This window comes from Apteryx mantelli, chromosome 4 (genome assembly GCF_036417845.1).
Source record: "Apteryx mantelli isolate bAptMan1 chromosome 4, bAptMan1.hap1, whole genome shotgun sequence".
In the NCBI taxonomy this organism is placed as follows: domain Eukaryota; kingdom Metazoa; phylum Chordata; class Aves; order Apterygiformes; family Apterygidae; genus Apteryx; species Apteryx mantelli.
The window spans coordinates 73903778-73922814 of NC_089981.1; the positions used below are offsets into that span (position 1 = coordinate 73903778).

The window sequence follows — 19037 nt, forward strand, 5'->3', positions numbered from 1 at the left end:
CTGGAGTCCTTCAGCACACTAGAAACATTCCCAAATAACATTCAACATACCTGTTGAAATCAAACAATTTTTTCTTGAGAACAAAGCAATTCAGGCAGGAGGTAAATAAATGCTAATAGCCTTTATTTTTCTATAAGATTTTATATTTTTGTATCCTGGTGTTTGCTTTCTTTTCAGCGGCAGCACTGGCCCAAAGCACATTTGAACCACAGCGCTACTTAAATCCATCTCTAGTGCTCCCAGTATTATTAAAAAACAAAACAAAAAAACCCCAATGGATTGGGCTACATTTGTATCAATGGCAATTATGCAATGAAGGACCAAGTGAACTCTAAAGGGCTTTTAGACATTCCTGTGAGTTTCTAAAAGAAATTTTTGACAGAGAAAAATGCATAAATAAGCCTTCACTTTGCTCCCTCCACCCTTTTCCACCCTATTCTTGTATCATACATCTCCAGAGAAAGAATATGCAAGATGCACCTCTGATTTTGATTCCATGGTGTCTTGCATCTATTTATCTTACACAAAAAGGATGGTAGAATCTAACAATACAGCACGGTTATTTTAGAAGGTCTCCTTCCTCCTACCATCTTCCAATGCCATTCATAACTAAAGCAAGTCTCCCCTTCTGGAGTGTCATCATTTCTTCTACCCATTTTTTTTTGCAGGTCCTCAGAGACTCTGCACTTTGTTTTCTGTCTAGTGAAAGCACTCAGAAAGCTTCTCTTTTCTGCCTAAACACAAGAAAACACTCAGTGCCTGGAAGGGTACAGTAGGGATGTTCAAAGCTGACAAAAGAAAATGATCACATTCAAACTTGAGACATCATTTCACAGCTTTTTAATAGAAAAAGTTGCGGTACACTTAACTACACTGAAGTGAAGTTTTTTCTGGAGTATCTGCAGTAGTGAAAGTCATTATATTGGCTTTATTTATACCACTTCTACATGGAAAGACTGTAAGACTGTATATTAATACTAACAATTATTTCTGTTTAGAGATGTATATGTTCCCCAGGTAAAAATATCAAACAGAAAACAACCAAACATAGACCAGGTCAGAGAGACAGGTGGGGTGAGAAAGACAGCCAAATTCTAGTTAAAGAAAGCTCAAACCTACTTTTGATGACTTGTCACAATAGCCCAAAATAAAAAAATTGAGAAGCAATGTGTGGAATATGAATACTTGGCTGTATGCTGCTTCACCCTCCTCATAGGCTGGTCAGAGAAGGGAAAGTTTGATAATGTATCATCACACACAATACCTCATGAGAGGTAAGTTCTAGGAGATAAATCCAAAAGGTGAATGAAGTCCCCTGCCCTTGAGTGGATTCAAAGTCTGCATTAGGAACTCAAAGTCCTACACAATACCTACACAATAATATTTACTTAATGCCAAAGGATAGGATTATAATTAAACTGTGTGCTAGGTGTGCTCACCTGTGATCAGCAGCTTCAGCATGCAACTGCCTAGGAGGAGCCAAGGGACAGCAATGAAGACTAGAGAGTGTTCAACCTCCAACCCTTCCCTGAAGTTTATGTATCTCACTAAGAACTGCACACTTGGGATCCCCAAGCTATTTTCATTTTTAAGTCACCTGAAAAGGTCTACAATAGGAACTTTTCTTTGAATAAGACCGGAGTAATACTACTGCTCACTGACCACAACAAAGAACCTCAAGAGCAGAACCCCAAGCCCATGATGCTCCTTGCCCCAGTGAACATTTTCACTAGTAGGCTATAAAGTCCCACAGTTTGCTCTCTGCACCTCCCAAGTCACTTGAGTTCTTTTATGCAAGTTGCCTATAACATTTAGGCATCTGCAAGGATAGCAGCTAAGCAGTGAATACAGTTTGACTTGTCTGCATTTTGCTCCCAGACCAAAATATTGAGTTTACTTTGTTTCTCTTGATAAATCTCCCCTTTCAGTTACTTTCTTCACAAGGTATTTGAAAGTGAACTATTCTGCACAGTTCTGTGTTTTCCTGAGGCTAGAGTCTCCTTACAGTCCTCAATAACCTATTTAAGTTAGGAAGATGATATGCTAACATGCAAATAGAAAGAAACTACAAACTAGAGAGTGTAAAAGTATCTTTAAGGGAAGGGAAGAAAAAAGATCTTTCTCCACTTGTAGACAGAAGTAGATAAGCTTGCTCATATCATTTCTGGACAGAAATATGTGGTAAGACAGTGGGATGAAGGCAGAAGTGGATGTATCCACTACTTGCTGTACAATAGCAAACTCTCCAGGATTGCTCAAGCTTATAGTTTTGACCACTGCACCTCTACAGCACACACCATTTGTGAATCCAGTGAAATTCTGGAAATGATGAAAGTGATATGCTAAAAACAAACAACAAAAAAAATAGCTCCAACCAAGCTAATTAGAGCTGGTATATTGAAAGCAGAAACAACTTCCCACCTGTAAAATTTCACACTCATCTAAGAAAATTTGATTAATTGATATTATTTAAGTTGAACAGACTTGACATACATGGTAAACTGGAATAGGAATAAAGATTTAATCAGAAATCAAAATGTCTACCCTCATTTTGAAGTGAAAAATATTCTCCATTTAGTATGTTTTACACTGTATTTAAGTAGAAAAAATAATATTCACATTTTTTAAAGAAAGGAATGAGCAATATGCATTAGATTTATAAATAATTCTGTATATAAGCAGTGTTTTTATATCTTTATGGACAGCACCTGAAGAAGTGTCAGTTAGATTTCATGCATTTATTGCTTTATGCTGTCAACTCTCTGGTGACCAAAAAAAGTTTAATGACTGTATTAAGGTAGCACCCAGAGGCCCCCAAGTGTAACCAGACACACAGTATGCCAGGGAGTCTGAATGCACCTAGAAAAAAGACTAAATATTCTGAAGCAGCAACAACCTAATCAAGGTAGAAAGCAAATGAGGAAAGGGATATGTTGACTTCTGCTTTAAAAATGCAGAAGTAGCAAAAAAATGGAAGGTTATATATGTAGAAGTACTCAGTGTTAACTTTTGCTAACTCAACAGCAATGCTCCCATTGACTTCAGCAGGAGACAAGGCAGTGGGAAGCCAAGGCCTTTTGGAAATTCAAACAGGATTTGAAGCCAAACACCCTGTGTTCAACTACAGTGCATTGGCTCTTTTCCTCACTCCCATACAGTTACAGAAGTAGATGACAACCTGGTTTAAATACTACCTGAAGTCCTTTGGACAAATAGCAAAGTCTAACCTTTAAAATAAAACATTTCCTGAACTTTTTATTATTAAAATTAATCACAAGTGACTACATTTGGCTCTCCTTGCTTCCCTTCACCCTAGGTCCTTAAACATTACATGCAGTGATAAATGCAGCTTTGCTATTTTGATTTCCCTAACACTCAGTAGTCTGGAGCTATGCTTTCATCTCTACTAGCCTCTCTGCTTCCAGATGTGCCAACTTTATGAAGCACTTCATTTGTTTGTATCCAGTCTTTTAAGAGGTGGGAAACAAACGCTAGGCAAAAATGACTCTGTGCACCAATACTTAAATGTGTGTAGTTGCAGGAGAAGTCAGTAAAATTTTCCCCCTTCCTTGGTGCATGGACCTTAAATCATTCACCACAGCAAGCTAGCATGAAAGTACTACAGAGCAGTATTTCCTCAGATCAACAGCATTTCAAAGTAAAGTACAGCAATGGACAGCAGCTGCTAGAAAGTAATTTGTCTTCTCATGGCTCCCATGACTAGCAACAGTCAAAAACTAGTATCAGAACAAACCTCTGAAGAAAGATCTGAAGGACTACCAATAGGGAAGTGAGTCCAAGGATAATTCAAAGAGATCTGCTTTTACTGTACAAAACCCCACTGTCACAAGAAAAGTGTTGTTCTAAAACTCAGCTTTTTCCTGGCTTTCGTCCATGGGACAAAAAAAATGTAAGCTTTTTTATTTTTAAATGAAGTCAAACTGCTCATAAGACAGCTGTTTGTACAAGCACAGTGAGTGCTACAATTAACTGTCACACATCAAGATCTTCATCCTACAAGTTGCTAGCTATGTCCAAGGAGGTTGCTTAGCAATCTCAGCTGCCACCAACAAGGAGAGCAGGCAGCTACTACAAACCTTAGAAAGGCTTAGGCCATTGCAACATTGAAACTTAGATGACTAAATGACTTGACTGAAAGGTAAACATGAAGATTTGAGAGAGTTTCTGAGCAATTATGTTTTTATGCAAGTTTATGGAAAGTGCATAGGCAGGTATTTGTGGAGAAGCTGCCTATCGTGTGAAAGGAATGCTTGCCCTCTAAAAATGCATGGTTAACAACCAAACAAACCAGTACACTTGCATCATGCACCTAAGATCATTAAAGACACTGCACGCGAAAAAACATAATTAAGATAATTAAAATACTTATATGAAGCATTTGGCAGTGCTTTATCAATTAGTTCTTTTGTTCCTTAGAACAGTCAGATTTTCAAGAGATATTCGTTTTCCTACTTCAAAAAGGAGAAAAAGATCATTTAAAACATCAAAAAACACAAACTCCCCTTTTATGTCCATATTGATATTTGTTTTTTTTTTTAATGAATAAAGTATAGAGAATTCAAAATTCACCTAAAATTCAGGTTTCTGGCCTCCCTTTAAGAATTTGTATTTTATCTGTCTCCCACAAGAGATATTTTTGACTCTGTTCTTGAACTTTTAGTCCACATATCATAAGTGCAAGTATGCCAACACATCCACTCTTTCCCAGGTTGTTCTTACAACTAGTTGTCTAGATAAAGGTCAGACTTGTTGAAATTCTAAATACTCAGGACAAGTATTTGTGCCTAAAGGATACACACAAAATCAGAAAACAATACTGATGAAACCCCAAAGTCTAACGTGATCATGCAATGTAAACAAAGGACAAGGCCCAAGACAGGTAGAGCTCACACATACAGATGAAGTTTCAAACCCTCAAATTCCAAGCCACACCTGTTTTCTGAGAAGCATCACATTTTATATCCATCTCACCCAAATTTAAGTTAGAACATAAAACATTAACTTCCACAGGAAGTTTAAGTCAATACAAATTGATTTAAAAACTTGATGGAAGGCGTCAATCCACATGAAAAGTTGTAAACAAGTGAGATGAGGTCATTTTATCCTGCAGAACACTTCATATAATAGTAGGAATAAGAACACCACCAATTGCAATGATTAATTTTAGTTTAGTTCCTCTTAAGCTCACTTCATTCATGCTTTAAAATGCTACCTCTGCACTACCACAAGCATGTGCTATACAGCTGAGACTTACCCTCAACATTTTAATAGAAATAACAGCTTATTTATATCTAATATAATACTATCCCAAAAACACTAGCAACTGAAGACTAATGTTTTAAAGAAAAGCTTTCACACTGCCCAGGATTACTTTAATAAAGATCTCTCAAGCAAAGATTAAGCAATATCAATTCATATGATTTATGCTTACAGCATAGGTTAGACTAACTCCTTTTGAAAGGAAAGTTATGAAGATTTAAGTGTTTTAAAATGTATACATGCACTCCTAGAAAGAATTGAAAGACTGAAGGGTGTATGATAAACTCAAATCTTTATTCAAATATTGTAGCACCAAATTTAGAAATGTTAAGATACAAAAAAATCATAATTAAGGTTCTCCATAACAATTCCATCCATTTCACAAATAGGCGGATGTGTGCAAAACTCAGGAGATTCAACTGTATATGAGATTTCTTCAAGTAAACACTCATGTGATATCACATGCTTGGCAGTCTCTCCTCCATCAGATAGATTATCATACGGCCATGCTGCTCAGGGAAATTTTTGTAAGAAATGATGCTGTGCATGTCTCAAAATGAGAAAAATATCTTGCTATAAACTCTTATTCTTTAAGCTTTACATGGCAGAGATAAGGGTATTCAAAAGTGCTGAACAAGAATAGATTTAATCACTCTCAGAGCGATTGCAAGTAACAAGCATTCAGTTACTACAGATTGCCATTTCAGTAGAATGCATGAGTCTAACTGTTACAGATCTTCAGTTGCCATATCCGAACTATCAGAGCCCCCTCATGGAGATTAAGTACACACTAATCGTCTTTTCTCGCTTCACAGCAACTATACATTCTTGACTGAAAAGCTAAGTCAACAAAAGCACTCCTGTCATTGTAGCTATAGCCAGGGTTTGCTGGTATACCTTAGCAAGAGCACAGGAATCTGTCCTACAAGCAGGAAGTGCCCTGGGGTTTTCCCAGGATTCATGAAAGGCCAGAAGACACTTCCAGCATTTGCAAGTAAATTACAATTTGTAAGAATTATCATACCAACTAAGGCCAAAAGCTCAAAGCCCAGGATCCTGCTCTTCAACACTGATCAAAAGTGAATGCACAGAAAACAAAGAATAGGACATGCACATAGTTATAATCCCAATATCTAGTTTTCTGCGGCTCAAGACTTAACATAATGATGGTATCTTTGCATTTAACAGACCAATAGATTTTACTTTCTCAAGTTTGCCCTATCTTTTTTGTGCCTATTTAAGATTTTAGCATCCACAACTCTCAGGTGCAAAGAGGCCAAGAGATACAGGAGGTGCTCTCATAGGAGGTCACATTCCTCAGCTCTACTCTACATATAAATTAGATGTTTATACAAATATGCTTCCTCTACAGTAGAGGAAGACTCAAGCACTGCCATCTGCAAATAATTCTAAAAGATTTTGGTTAAGCAAAATAGTTGCAAGAAGCTTGATTATCCAAAAGAATTAATTTACTCATCTATTTCAAAGATCATACTACACGGTCCTTGCTCACATGGCTTCAGGACAGTTTCATGGTTCACAACACTTACTACTAAGAAGCATATATAGCAATCAGCATCTTTAAGGGTCAAGCTTCAAGTCTAAAGAACGTCTAGTTTAGAACTCTGCATTCAGGCTCAAGTATCATGTTCCATTCAATTTGTTAAATGTTGGGCTCAAACAGTCTTCCTTTGATGACTAGTATGACTTCTTTCTGCCAAAGGTATTCCTTACATCATCTAAGTCAAACAACTGTCTTAGATCATGTACATTACTCATCAGTTAAACTGACCTAGCTAATTTCATACATGTTCTTTGCCTCTGTCAATTATGACATGAACTCTGTTTTATTTTCAACCTAATTCCCTCTCTTGGGAATATGCTATAAATCCATAAATATGAATTCATTACCCACCTAGTAGAGAAATAAACTTGCAAAGAAGTTAGATACTGTTTAGATTCTAAACCTAAATTCAGTTTCCCATTGGACTCAAGTTTCAACCAATAAAACCCCCAAAGCATGTCTACATTTCTGCTGCTTGACACACAACTTTTTCAAACTATCACATCTTCAAAATGTTCAGGAACTTTTCACAGCTGTTTCTTCAGCATTCACCTTTCAGGCATTCACATAAATTTTAACAGTGCAATCCAAAACTATGTACACTTCAAGAACTCTTAATGCTCTCAAAACTAAGGATATATTGGTGCTGCCAGACATTGCCCTGACAGTATGTCCAAATTATTCACCAGGCACGCAGAACAGCAGGAGCTCATACTATCCTCCTAAAAAGCTTCAAGAGAAAAATAAAGCTGCCTAAGCAGAGCTCAATGGTTAAGGCACACAGGAGACTTCAAGGCACCATCAGAAGTCAGGATGACATAGAAATACCGGACCTGGGTATGAAGGTGTCCCATTCCCATAAGCTGAAAGGTTTGCAAAAAGATCTCTTATTTCTCACCAGCTAATTTAGCTTTTTTTGCTCCCCTCTCTTTGCTGACAATATCATTCTTAGATGTCTAACTCCTCCTGTGCACTGTACAAGAACTTCAAACTGCCAATTCACAACTAGAAGTTCTGTTCAGCAACAAAATGCCAAAGCAATCTAACTTGTGACTTTAACCTTGAATGTTTAAGCACAGCAGTTTGAATATTGGTACTTTTATTACTGATTTCAGAATGAGATGATAATTGTTCTTCTAAAAGGAAGATCAGCAAAATGTCAGGAGTCCCATGGGAGTCCCGTTAGTATTTCTTCTGAACAGATGATTTAAATCATTATCTGGAAAATACAAGAAGTTTCACTTAGACTGATGAATATTTGAGCAAATAGGAAATAATTATTTCTCTATTACAAGTGTATTTTGGCTCATTGTTCTAAATCTTACCAGCCGTATTATTATTTCATAATTCAAAAGCATTTCTGTACCTTGACCGTACTAAATATTTTATTAAAAAGCATTCTATTAATCTTAACACAGGCCACTTGTTTCACAAGATTACAGTGAATAATTATAAATTCAGGTACTTGTGCTTAACCCAGTACACAGGCTTTGGAGAGCATTTCCAATATTTATAGCAGTTTTAAGTGTTCAGCAGATGCTACTTAATTTGCTAAACAATATCAGACTGCAAAATTGCTCTTACTGTTGATAGATCAATAATGACATGGGGTAAGTCATTATCTCCGTGGCAACAGAATTGTAACTGTCAGAGGAATAATGCACATGTTACTGCTGAGACTCTTACAGGCATGCCTCGGCTTCCTCATGCAGGTACTCTCTCTGCAAGCCTGGTATGCCCAGAGTACTAACAACCAAGGGCACCTCTTGGACTACAGAGGATGAAACTACAACAGCAGCTACATTATTCCTGGAGGAGCACATCCTCACAAGGGTTTCCACACACTTCAATTTTACATCCTCATTTCACTTTTATTTTTTTCTAAGCATCTCCTTATAGAAATAAGCAGAATGAAATTTGGGAAGGCAAATACCATGAAGTTCTCTTCATAGTCCAACATTTTCTAAATGGAAGACATTTAGTTGTCTTTCAGAAAAGAAAGGTCTTTCACTTTTAACTCAATTTCCATTTAATTCCCTTCTCACTTACCAGAATCTTAAAATGGCAGGATTCTTTTTGCTAGATCAAAAGCAACAAAGTAGCCCACTTGGTCTATTACAGATAACACTTATTAAGCCTCTGCCTGTGGATATCATACCAGTTCAACAAAAAGCAAATGTTAGTTTTTCCTTGCAGAATTTACTAAAATATCATACAGTATGAACCAGATGCTACTTATTTTATACATATTGAACATCTTGCACCATGTTAGTCACCATACATGAACTGCAAAAAACAACTTTTCTATGTCTTGATCAGCACGATTGTGCCTAGCTCCTGAGAGTCAAACACTGATGCACAAAATGCACAATATCAACACTACAGCATTAAACTTTACCTCATGATTCATAATAGAAAGCATTTCATTGTAAGTACAGACACTCTCAAATACTGTATTTTTTTTAAGTATTCATAACCTATTCACATTAAAAGAGAGTGCAACTTTGCCACAATTTTTTTTGTGATTTTTTCTAATTAAATTGCAAGAAAAGACCACAGAAGCAATGCCTGAAGTTAAATCAGTTTAGAAATTCAGTGTCAAAAATACATCTCACTTTTTCTGAGCAGAAGTTTCTGTCCAAAGTATTCTTAAAAAGAAAAAAGAAAAAAAAAGGCATTTTTTTGTCTGATTATGTAGAAAACTGAGATGTCATTCAAGTGTCAGCTGGATTCCACAAAATGAAAAACTAGAAAACCCAGTCTTCTGAATACTGAAGAAAAGGTGTTACTGTTTGTAAACCTTGCACATTAGCATAACTGGGGAAAAAAGTTTCTTTTCCTTACAAATATATGTGAAGTAATACAAATGGCCATTAACATACCAGAAGTCTAAATACCAGAGCCACAATGCACATTAATACTCAGGAATATACTTTGATTTGTTATGTGTGAAAAAACATTGGTTTTGTGCTTTAGTAAAAACAAGAACTTCTCAACTCTTTCTCTTCACTTACAGAATGGACCTTGCTTCTGTAGAAGACTTCTATGCTCTGTTCCAAGTTCTCGGAAAGCATTCGGAATCAGCCCAGGAGCTCTAACGAAGTTGGCAGCACACACAGCCATTTCCAGGACCTGTTTCAGTTTCATCACTTTTCTGATACAGCACAGTTCTGCCAGTCTTTCAGCACCACACCACTCAAGCCTTTTGCACACACAACTAAGCAGTCTAGCCTCTGCTTTCATCTCTCCATCTTGTTGCAACCCTGGCCAGTTGATCCAGCAACATACCAAGCTGCACAAGGGTATCAGTTACTTTGCTGCAAGTACTAAACTGAAGCATGCAGAGAACTGCCAGTTCCTTGATAATATCAACTGCCATATTCACCCCAGTAAAAACAAACAAATCAAACTCAACAACCAAACGCAGTCAAATTGGCCATTAGAAACAGCCAAAGGTACCAAGAAAGCTGACACTTTCAGCATGTTCTCAGCTGCATATGTAAATCCTCCACTGTTTCTTCCACCTGCCTACACAAAAGAACCAAAAAGTATCGATTCAACAGTGCTGCTCTTTTTAGGACACACACTTCTGCCACTACAGCTTACATATATTTCGCACAGTTCACCGCCAAGGAGTTTTACTCTGCATAAGCAGAAGATACACAACTGCCTGCCCTTTCCACACGTTTCATTTAAGCACTTAACGTTGTTTTAAACCACCGCTCACCGCCTCCCCCCAGCCCCAGAGAGCTCTATCACAGTCTGAGTCACCAAAGGGCTGACTGAAAGAAAACAAAGCCCCCTCCTCAGCGCCGAGAGCACTGGTTGTTATTAGCCACAGTCCCCCATGCGCCGAAACAGGCCCCAAACACACCGCCCGCACCGCTCTGCTCCGCCCGGGAAGCGCCAGGGCCCTGCCCGCACACAGCAGCTCTGGCGGGCACCCGGCGAGCCGCCAGCCAGGGCCTGCCGCGCCGCACGGGCCGGCCCGGCCCAGCCGCCCCCGCGGACGCCGGTACCTCCCCCGGCGGAGCAGGGGCAAGGAGGCCGGGCCGGCGGCCAGGAGGCGGCTGAGGAGCCCCGGGCGCCGCCGGCCACGCCGCCGCAAGAGCGGCCGTTACCCGGAAGCGGAAAGAGTCACGCGCTCACGCCCTCGGGGCTCCCCGAACAAAATACCTCACGAGGGAAGGGCGACCAATCGTGGCCCGATAAGGGGAGGCGGGATTAATCAAATCAGCCGGAGTGGCAGCTGCTCCACCCAATGCAACTGCGGCAACCCGATTCCCTCCACAAATAGGAAAGCAAAATGCCCTTAAGGCTGATGGGTGGGAGAAGGCTGGCTGGATCCTAGTACTATTGGCTAGTGGCAATGATTGGCAGGCGGCCACTCCTATGCGGAGGAGAAGCCCCTCGTGACCTATGCTCCCCTGTACCAATAGGCGGGCGGCGGGGGCTTCAGGCCGGCGGGGCGCGGCGGGGGCGGCAGCGGGCGCGGGCAGGATGAGCGGGGCCCTGCGCGCGGCCTGGCGGCTGCGCGGCGCCGCGCGGGGCTGGGCCGGGCGGCGGCTGAGCCAGGCGGCGGCCGGCGGGGCCGAGGGCAGCGGCGGCGATGGCGGCGATGGCGGCGGCTCGGGGTCGCGGGAGGCGGTGGAGCGGCTGGTGCGGGCGCACCCGGTGGTGGTGTTCATGAAGGGCAGCCCGGCGCAGCCGCTCTGCGGCTTCAGCAACGCCGTGGTGCAGATCCTGCGGCTGCACGGCGTGCAGGACTACCGCGCCCACGACGTGCTGCAGGACCCCGACCTCCGCCAAGGTCAGCCGCTGGGGCGGGTGTCGCGCCGCGCCGCGAGGGGTCGCCGCTAGCCACGGCCTCCCCCGGGGCCCCCGCTGCGGGGAGTCCGAAATGCGCTGTGTCCCCGCCGTGCGTTCCTTCCCCTCCACGGCTGTGCCTCGCCTTTGGCACAGGGGTCGGCAGCGCTTACAGCTGGGGTATTTAGGCCGCGCAAGCCCCGCGTTGTGCAGTGTGAATTTTCATATCTAAAACGCCCCTCAGGAGAGTCAGGCATGTATAAGTCTACCCTGAGAAATTATTTCTGTTATGTTTTCTGACTTCTTTTGTGGGTTATTTATTGCTCTAAAAATTGGGTTATTAGCTCACCAAGTTGATAATTATATGGCTTTTCTTTTTTTCTCCAGAAATATCACTTTCTCTTGCTTGCTTTCTGGTTTTCTTTTTCATGAGAAGGCTTACATCCCAGCAGTTTGGGGGTATACGAAGCGTGCCCATGCGAAGCATATCGCGGAGATGAAGTTTAGAGATTGCCCTGCCTAGATGAGTCTGTTTGATTTCTGTAATACTTACTGTGTCTCTGAGCATTTTAATTATGTACAGAATACAGTTATGCTTACAGGGAAATTCTTGGAGACTGGGCTTTTCCTGCCATCCTGCCGTTCCTAGTTAATAGATACAAAGTTGCATTAGAAGACTCTTAAAATACTTTATTTTCTAGTCAGAATTTTTGTTTTTCTGTGTGAACATTATTGTGAAACTTGATAAATAGCTTGGAGAAGCTCAAGCTTGTACCATTGTATTCTCTGCTGGCACTGCCAACCAAGGATCTTTGCTACTTTTGATGAAAGTACAAAATTTTGCTGTCATATGCTAATCACTTGCACAAAAAATGTTTAGTAATAGTTTCATTATTACTACTCAAGTGATAGGAGCTACTCTATATGAGGTATTTTTGCCAATTTGTAGAATGCAAATACTGTGTTCACCTGATGCTTTTGCGCTGTCTTTCCTTGTTGGAAATACATAGTTGACCAACTGTTGAGGTTTCATGTGGTTATTTGAGAAAGTTTTAAACAACAACAACAACAAAGTAGTAATTGGTCTTGCAGGTGCGTAGCATTAGTATTTCTTTCTCAGAATATATTAAAATGTGTATTAAATCCCCATTCTACAGAAAAAAGTAGGGCTGGCATGTATCAAATGACTTCCTTCTCATGTGTTTTTGGTCTCAGCTGACTAACTTAGCTTTTCATTAGTTGTTAGTTGAAAGGCTGATTCTCTAATCTTGCTCCCCCAAGATGCTTTTCAGTTCACAGGTATGATGGTATTGTATAAAAACTTAAAAAGTAGAATTTTGCTGTGATTATGACATGCTTTATTAATGAATATTGGATTTATTAATTTATTCAAGTAAATCTCTTTACCAGCCTTTGGCAGATGAACAAATCATGGTAGTTTTCTAAACTTTAATGCATAACTAAATTTATTAATCTTATGGTTTACTAGAACAAATTGGTAAACTAAAAACCTCCCCCCCCCCCCAGTTCACTGAAATAAAATGTTCAACATTTCATTTGTGGTAGAGGAGGCTTTCATGAACCCTAGAATGGGCAATGCTTAAGTCGGTTGCAGTCTTTGGGGACTGGACCACATGGATGTATGGTATTTTCTTCCTATGTAACAAGAAAATCTCCCTTTTGAGCATAGCAAACGTTTCTTCCAGATGATCTTTGACTTGTGTTAGGTGATCCGAGAAGTTACTGCCCTCCTGGGTATCTGAGCTTTAAATTGAAATTGGTTGTTTACTCTGGATTGTTTGGATAAGCCACACTGAATGCAGTAACTGAGGGTACGCTTGCACAATCCTGGTAGTTCTCAGATGCTAAAAGGAGTATATTCTTTTTTGTTCCCTTCCTTGCACTTGCCCAACTGCATAGAGAGCCAACTCAATTTATTAATGGGTTTCTGGGTTCGTGAGTTGAGCTAGCTTTCTGAAGTGTGAGGTGAATGCCAGAGCCGGCATGAGGGATGGAGCCTCGAGGTGAGGACTTGGGGAACAGCAACATTGCTTTCAAGGCCAGTGGCCTGTTATATTGCTTCAGCTGTATTACCTATTGCACCTGGAAAAGCCAGTATATGCTTCTTTCAGTGGATGGCTGTCTGACAGAGAAGAAGGCTGGGCTGCTAGAAGCTGTAGCTCTGTACATTGCCCAGGATCATTCACCTGTGATTGAAGGCCCTTCTAGTCTGTTCTTGGATCTGGTCTCAGGTGCTGAAAAGTTAATTTGCAACATATGACACTTTTCTAAGTCTTCTTTGTGAATATAATCTGTACTGCATGCATATGATGTTAGTGAGGGGATGCTTCAGCTGTGAAGATATCTAATGCATCTCTTCAATTAAAGAAACTACTGTTCTGCATAGGAGAATAGTTTGATAGTTCTTTGATCTGGGTCATTTTTCATGAGTGCTAGTGCTGGCAAGAGAGAGACTGAGGATTTGTAACTAGAGAGCTGGGGAGTTGGGGTGAGAGTGCTCTAGATACCCCTTTCAGTAGCCATTTGCACAGACTCTGGTTTCACAGTCACCTTTAAGTGTGCTAGTTCAGCTATCAAGCTTTAAATCAGATCTGTGGAGCATGGTTTTACAAAACAAACAAGCAGTATTTAAAAAACAGAAGCCTACAGCTTTTTCACTGCCTTAATTGTGTGACTGAGCTCTTTGCAGCTGCATAAGTGCAGCTGGAAAGTGTTAACCTCCAGGGAATGGGGAGGAGATTTCTTTGAGTGCCTGCACTGCCAAGGATTCATCACTAAAGCGCATCCTGAGTGCAGCAAGTGTAGACCAAGCTAACTTGCTCTAACCTTACTAAAATAGTTGCAATGAACAGTTCTATTAAACCAGGAGATAGTTAACAGGTTCACCAGCTGTTCAGTTTGTAATCTGGTGGAGCCTAAGCATGCAAACATTTAAAGCAGTTTGTCTGATGCATGAAATACAGAATGCAGATCAATTAAGCTTGATTGTACTCATATTTTTAGCTGAAGTTGAATAGATCCTTGAAAATCCTATTAGTGCTTGTATGTATGTGCACTTGGTCCTTGAAGAAAATATTCCTGTAAAAGAGTAATTGGTGTAAATATTATCTTGAAATGCTTATTAACAGTAGATTTATTATGCAGTGCCCTTGGTTCACAATGTGTGTTTAGTATTACAGTATCTTACTGAAAACAAAGCTTTATTTCTGTGTACAGTGGCTGCTTTTAGAAGGGTTATCCTTGAGTATGCCTCAGTGTTGGGACTCTGAATTCTTTGTTGCAACTATTATGGGCTAAAAAAATGTATTTATTAAAAATAAAGTGTAGAAAAGTGTTTTAAGTTCCAGTGAAGTAAGAACAATTTGCTAATATGTTTATATTTTTACATCAGGTATTTTTACTTCTACAGTCTTCAGAGGTTATAAATGACTGAGTTGCTTTGGATAGGTCATGTTTTTGCAAGTGGAGAAATCGGGTTAAGATGTTTCAGCTTGATACATTATCCCCTCTAACAGTGATCAGGTTTTCATAAGCATCCCTTTCTGTGGTAGTTTATGCAATTCTGTATCATAGTAGCTGATGCCTGCAAAGCTTTGTCCTTTACAAAAAGATTTAAAGATAATCTTTTTTGTCTTTAACATCTATCTACCTTTTGTATAAAGGGTGTATCCTTTATCAGGCTGGAAGACTGTAGAACTGTGGGGAAGTGTGTTTGAGAGGACTAGTAAGCACTTTTCTAAATTTCTCTGTGTTGTTTGCTGCACAGGCCTACTATCTGCTGTTAATAATTTGACAGCCTATGCTAAAGGGTGTGCTGGTTGGGTGAAGAGGGGTGACTTCCAGAGTCCATGGGCTCCTGAGAGTCTGTGGACTAGTCCTGATGATCTGAAAAGGCATGTGTGTTGTCTGTAGGCTTAAGTTTGCTGTATGGGCTTTCATGCCTTTGACAGAAGAACTCTAAGCATCTGCATATTGAAAATTTAAGATTAAAAACCTGATATCTAAGCAAATGCTGATGGAGTAGGTGTAAGAGCATGTAGACATGGAATTTAACTGCATTTCCTGTGCTACAAAAATAATAGCCTTCAGTGTGAATGGTTATTTTGAAAGTGACAAATGAGATATGCTGATTTTTCTGTGTTTTTTTTTTTTCTCTGATGTCTTTTAAGTGCAAGTTGGGACTCAATTTATACCAACCGATCAGTTAATACTTTTGGATGGTCTTATGTTCGTGTTCTATGTAGTATAGTTTTTAATTTTAATTCTGTGCTTCATAGCTGTGACTCTCGTTCTGTTTTATATAGTGAGTACTTTTAAGAGAATTCAACATTTGTGCCCCTCCCATGGACTGTAAAGTCTGGCAATGAAAGATAAAGTAATTTGAAATTCACAAGGCTTCTAAAGGGGTGGATGTATCTTGCAATTGAGCTTGCGGTAGTAAGTATTGCTGTATAAATTAAGGACAAACATAAAATATTTTAAAAGTCCCTTTGGGGAAATGGAAACACTTCTCAACATTTAGGAATACTTCACATTTCTTTAATTGAATGAGAATTGTATTTGCCTGTTTTCCAACTCCTCTGAATAGGAGCTGACTCCATATCTTTCAATCCACAGCTTTTAGTTGGAGTGAGAACCAAAAACAAGTTTAATGTAGTTTTTCTTACAGTGCTTCTGTAATATAGAGAAGTTTTTTGCCTCAACAGGAAAAAAATGAAAGTATCAGTAGTTCTGTCAGGCTGAAGCAATGTGTTCTGTTTAAAATTCGAGTCTACTTGGTGAGGGTGGGGGAAAAACATTTAATAGTTTCATTTTTCTCTTATGCAGGAATAAAAAACTACTCTAACTGGCCTACCATCCCACAAGTATACCTCAATGGTGAATTTGTTGGTGGCTGTGATATACTCCTCCAGATGCATCAGAATGGAGATCTAGTAGAAGAGCTGAAGAAGTTAGGAATCCGTTCAGCACTTCTGGATGCAGAAAAAGACCAAGACAAAAAGTAAAACAAGCAAAAAGATGCTGTTACAGGAATAAAGAAAATCTTCGACAAGAACTTGTTACCAGAAAAGCCTTATGTACTTTTTCTCAAAGAAGGCATCTTTTTGAACTGACACTAAGATTTATCTGTGAATGTCTGTTAACTCATGGTAAATATGTAGTAATCGTGGTATTCTGATTTATGGATATTGTTGTGAAAATTTGAGTATAACCACTGCACTATAAAGCATACATTTGTAGAAATGGTGCAAAAAAGTTCACATCTGAAAGGATTCTCTTGATTGAGGCAGGAGTAAACCAAAAGATCTAATATTATTTTTATGGGTTGTCTGTGTATGTTTTCTTGTTCTTTGATACATGAACCTATGCAAACAATGTTTGCAGTTCTCTTGCTTCTCTTGAAAAAGTGTTAACTAATAGTACATCAGTTTTTTTTGTATAAACAGCTGGTGATAAGACTTCCTGAGAGCCTGTAAAATTTCTGTAACCTCATACAGTATAGGACAAAAACAGTCTTCAAACAATATAGAAGAAAACAAATAATGTGAGTGTGCATGAAATATGCTTTTATTCCAAAGGGTAAAAATAAACACACTAGTACAAATACATGTATAATGGTCGTTATTACTCTGTAACTTGCTGATTGCTTTTAAAAGACTGCTCAGAATTGTGCCTAAAGATTTTATAAAACCTTTTCTACCTCTCGCAAAGTGGCTTTCCCCCCTGCTTATATACTTTTTGTATTGCAGTTTATCAGTGCTAAAATGTGGGAATTGCTCAAGGTTTCAGTGTATTTGCTTGAAATAGTACAGGAGGAGAAGAGTTCAGTTACTCACCGTAATCTTATACTATTTACTAGTTACCAGGTTATCTTTTTAGATTTGTTGTATTTCCAAGTATTTTCTCCTGACTGCTGTTGTACTTCAAAGAGTATAGTCGTCAAACATGGGATAAACAAATGAAATGTTTCATGTAGATAATGAGGGCAGCAGAAAGGCCCCTGAACAGATAAACATTTCTTTGCTGGAAAGTCTGACGCCTTCATGAGCTATGTAACCTTGTTTCCCTAAGTTAAAAGAAATTATCTTAAACAGCGTAGCTTCAGCTGTACAGCAAAACTGCTAAAGTTAAAAGTTCATCAAGCTGTTCCTAAGTGTATTTACTTTATTAATAAAAAACGATGTTTGCATGTGAATTAGGCAAATAATCGGAAATAAACTGAATTTTATGTTGATTGTCTACAATATTTTCTTTTTTCCCCCTCTAATGAAACTGTTACTACTCTTCATTTGAATATGTTCTTAAAACTTTTCCACTACATATGATAGAAAATATGGCTTTTTCAGAATGAAGGAAGATTATGAACAGTCAGTGGAAGAAGTCAGGACTGTAATTTGTAGACTAGCATTGAACAAGAGAGGTTTGATGCAAGTTCCAATTCTAAATCCCTTCTTTCTGTTCGAGTAAGCTGTCTAGTGGAGAAGTTATATACTGGTTCAGTCTTCACAGAATTTACAAAGCGTTACACTTGTTACAGTAAACTTACTATATATTTTAAATGCAGTCAGCATCACCATGATTAAAGAGTAAGTATCCTCTTAAGTATTTACTCTTTCATGAAATAGATAGAGCTGCTGAGCTCTGATACCAGTAGAAGTGACTTGAATGATCACTGATTGTGAATAAACTACACTTGAAGGCAGTCATTTGTGACTGTAAATCATGAACACATAATGAGTGCAAGTATTCTTGCACTTGCAAAATTCTACATTCATGAAATGGACCCACTCCATAGGTAAAGGCTCAATTTGCATAGGTGAATTCAATTTAAATAAGATATCTTTCTTACAGTTAGGCTTTCATGAGTAATTTTTGCCATTCTGAATGTAAAATGAAGTTTGGCAAAAAATGTGAACTTCAAAAGACTTTGGTTATTTGTGTCAAAAGACCAGTTGAAATTAAGGTATACTGTAAATGAAGAATAAAGTAACTTGAAGAAAAGTCAATGATTTTCTGCTTCAGCAGTTAACCTTTTAGTCTGGCTAGTAAATCTTATAACACTAATCCACTGTTTCACAGAGCTCTCTCTCTTATTCTATGAAAGTTGAATATTTTTCTTTCTCTGCTACTAGTTTAACATAAATGTAACTTTAGCATTGTCAGTTCTTCTTTCTCCTCTAAACAGTCAAAATTTTTCTCCCTTCAGGAGTTCCTACTGTTAATAAAAATATAAATAACTGTCCCTTAGACTTTTTAGCTTTTAATTATTCAGTTCAAATTTTGCATAATGTACAATACTGTTTGTATCAATCATTTGCCTGATTGTAATGTGTTGTAATTGAGCAAGTAAAAAGAATCAAATACC

At 39.0% G+C, this 19037-nt stretch overlaps 1 protein-coding gene, 1 long non-coding RNA gene and 1 other non-coding gene across 5 annotated transcripts; 1 reads left to right on the forward strand and 2 right to left on the reverse strand.

Annotated features, from left to right (window-relative positions):
* Nucleotides 1-5555: 5555 nt before the first annotated feature.
* LOC106482947 (uncharacterized) lies at nt 5556-10854 on the reverse strand. 2 transcript variants are annotated; one of them, XR_001292272.2, is made up of 2 exons: nt 9859-10854; nt 5556-8063 (listed from the first exon to the last, which is right to left on the reverse strand). It is a non-coding gene; the product is annotated as an uncharacterized lncRNA (long non-coding RNA). The 2 variants fall into 2 exon arrangements; XR_010883951.1 differs by having other exon boundaries at nt 8894-10854.
* On the reverse strand, nt 8353-8624 carry LOC136992103 (small Cajal body-specific RNA 13). Its single transcript, XR_010884227.1, has one exon. It is a non-coding gene; the product is annotated as a small Cajal body-specific RNA 13 (non-coding RNA).
* A 484-nt stretch (nt 10855-11338) lies between the features above and the next one.
* Nucleotides 11339-17904, forward strand: GLRX5 (glutaredoxin 5). 2 transcript variants are annotated; one of them, XM_067294931.1, is made up of 3 exons: nt 11339-11654; nt 13783-13902; nt 16499-17904. In XM_067294931.1, the coding sequence occupies exons 1-3, from the start codon at nt 11345-11347 to the stop codon at nt 16675-16677; spliced, it is 609 nt and encodes a 202-aa protein (XP_067151032.1). In that variant the 5' UTR covers nt 11339-11344; the 3' UTR covers nt 16678-17904. The 2 variants fall into 2 exon arrangements, with proteins under 2 accessions (XP_067151032.1, XP_067151033.1); XM_067294932.1 differs by lacking the exon at nt 13783-13902.
* Nucleotides 17905-19037: the final 1133 nt, after the last annotated feature.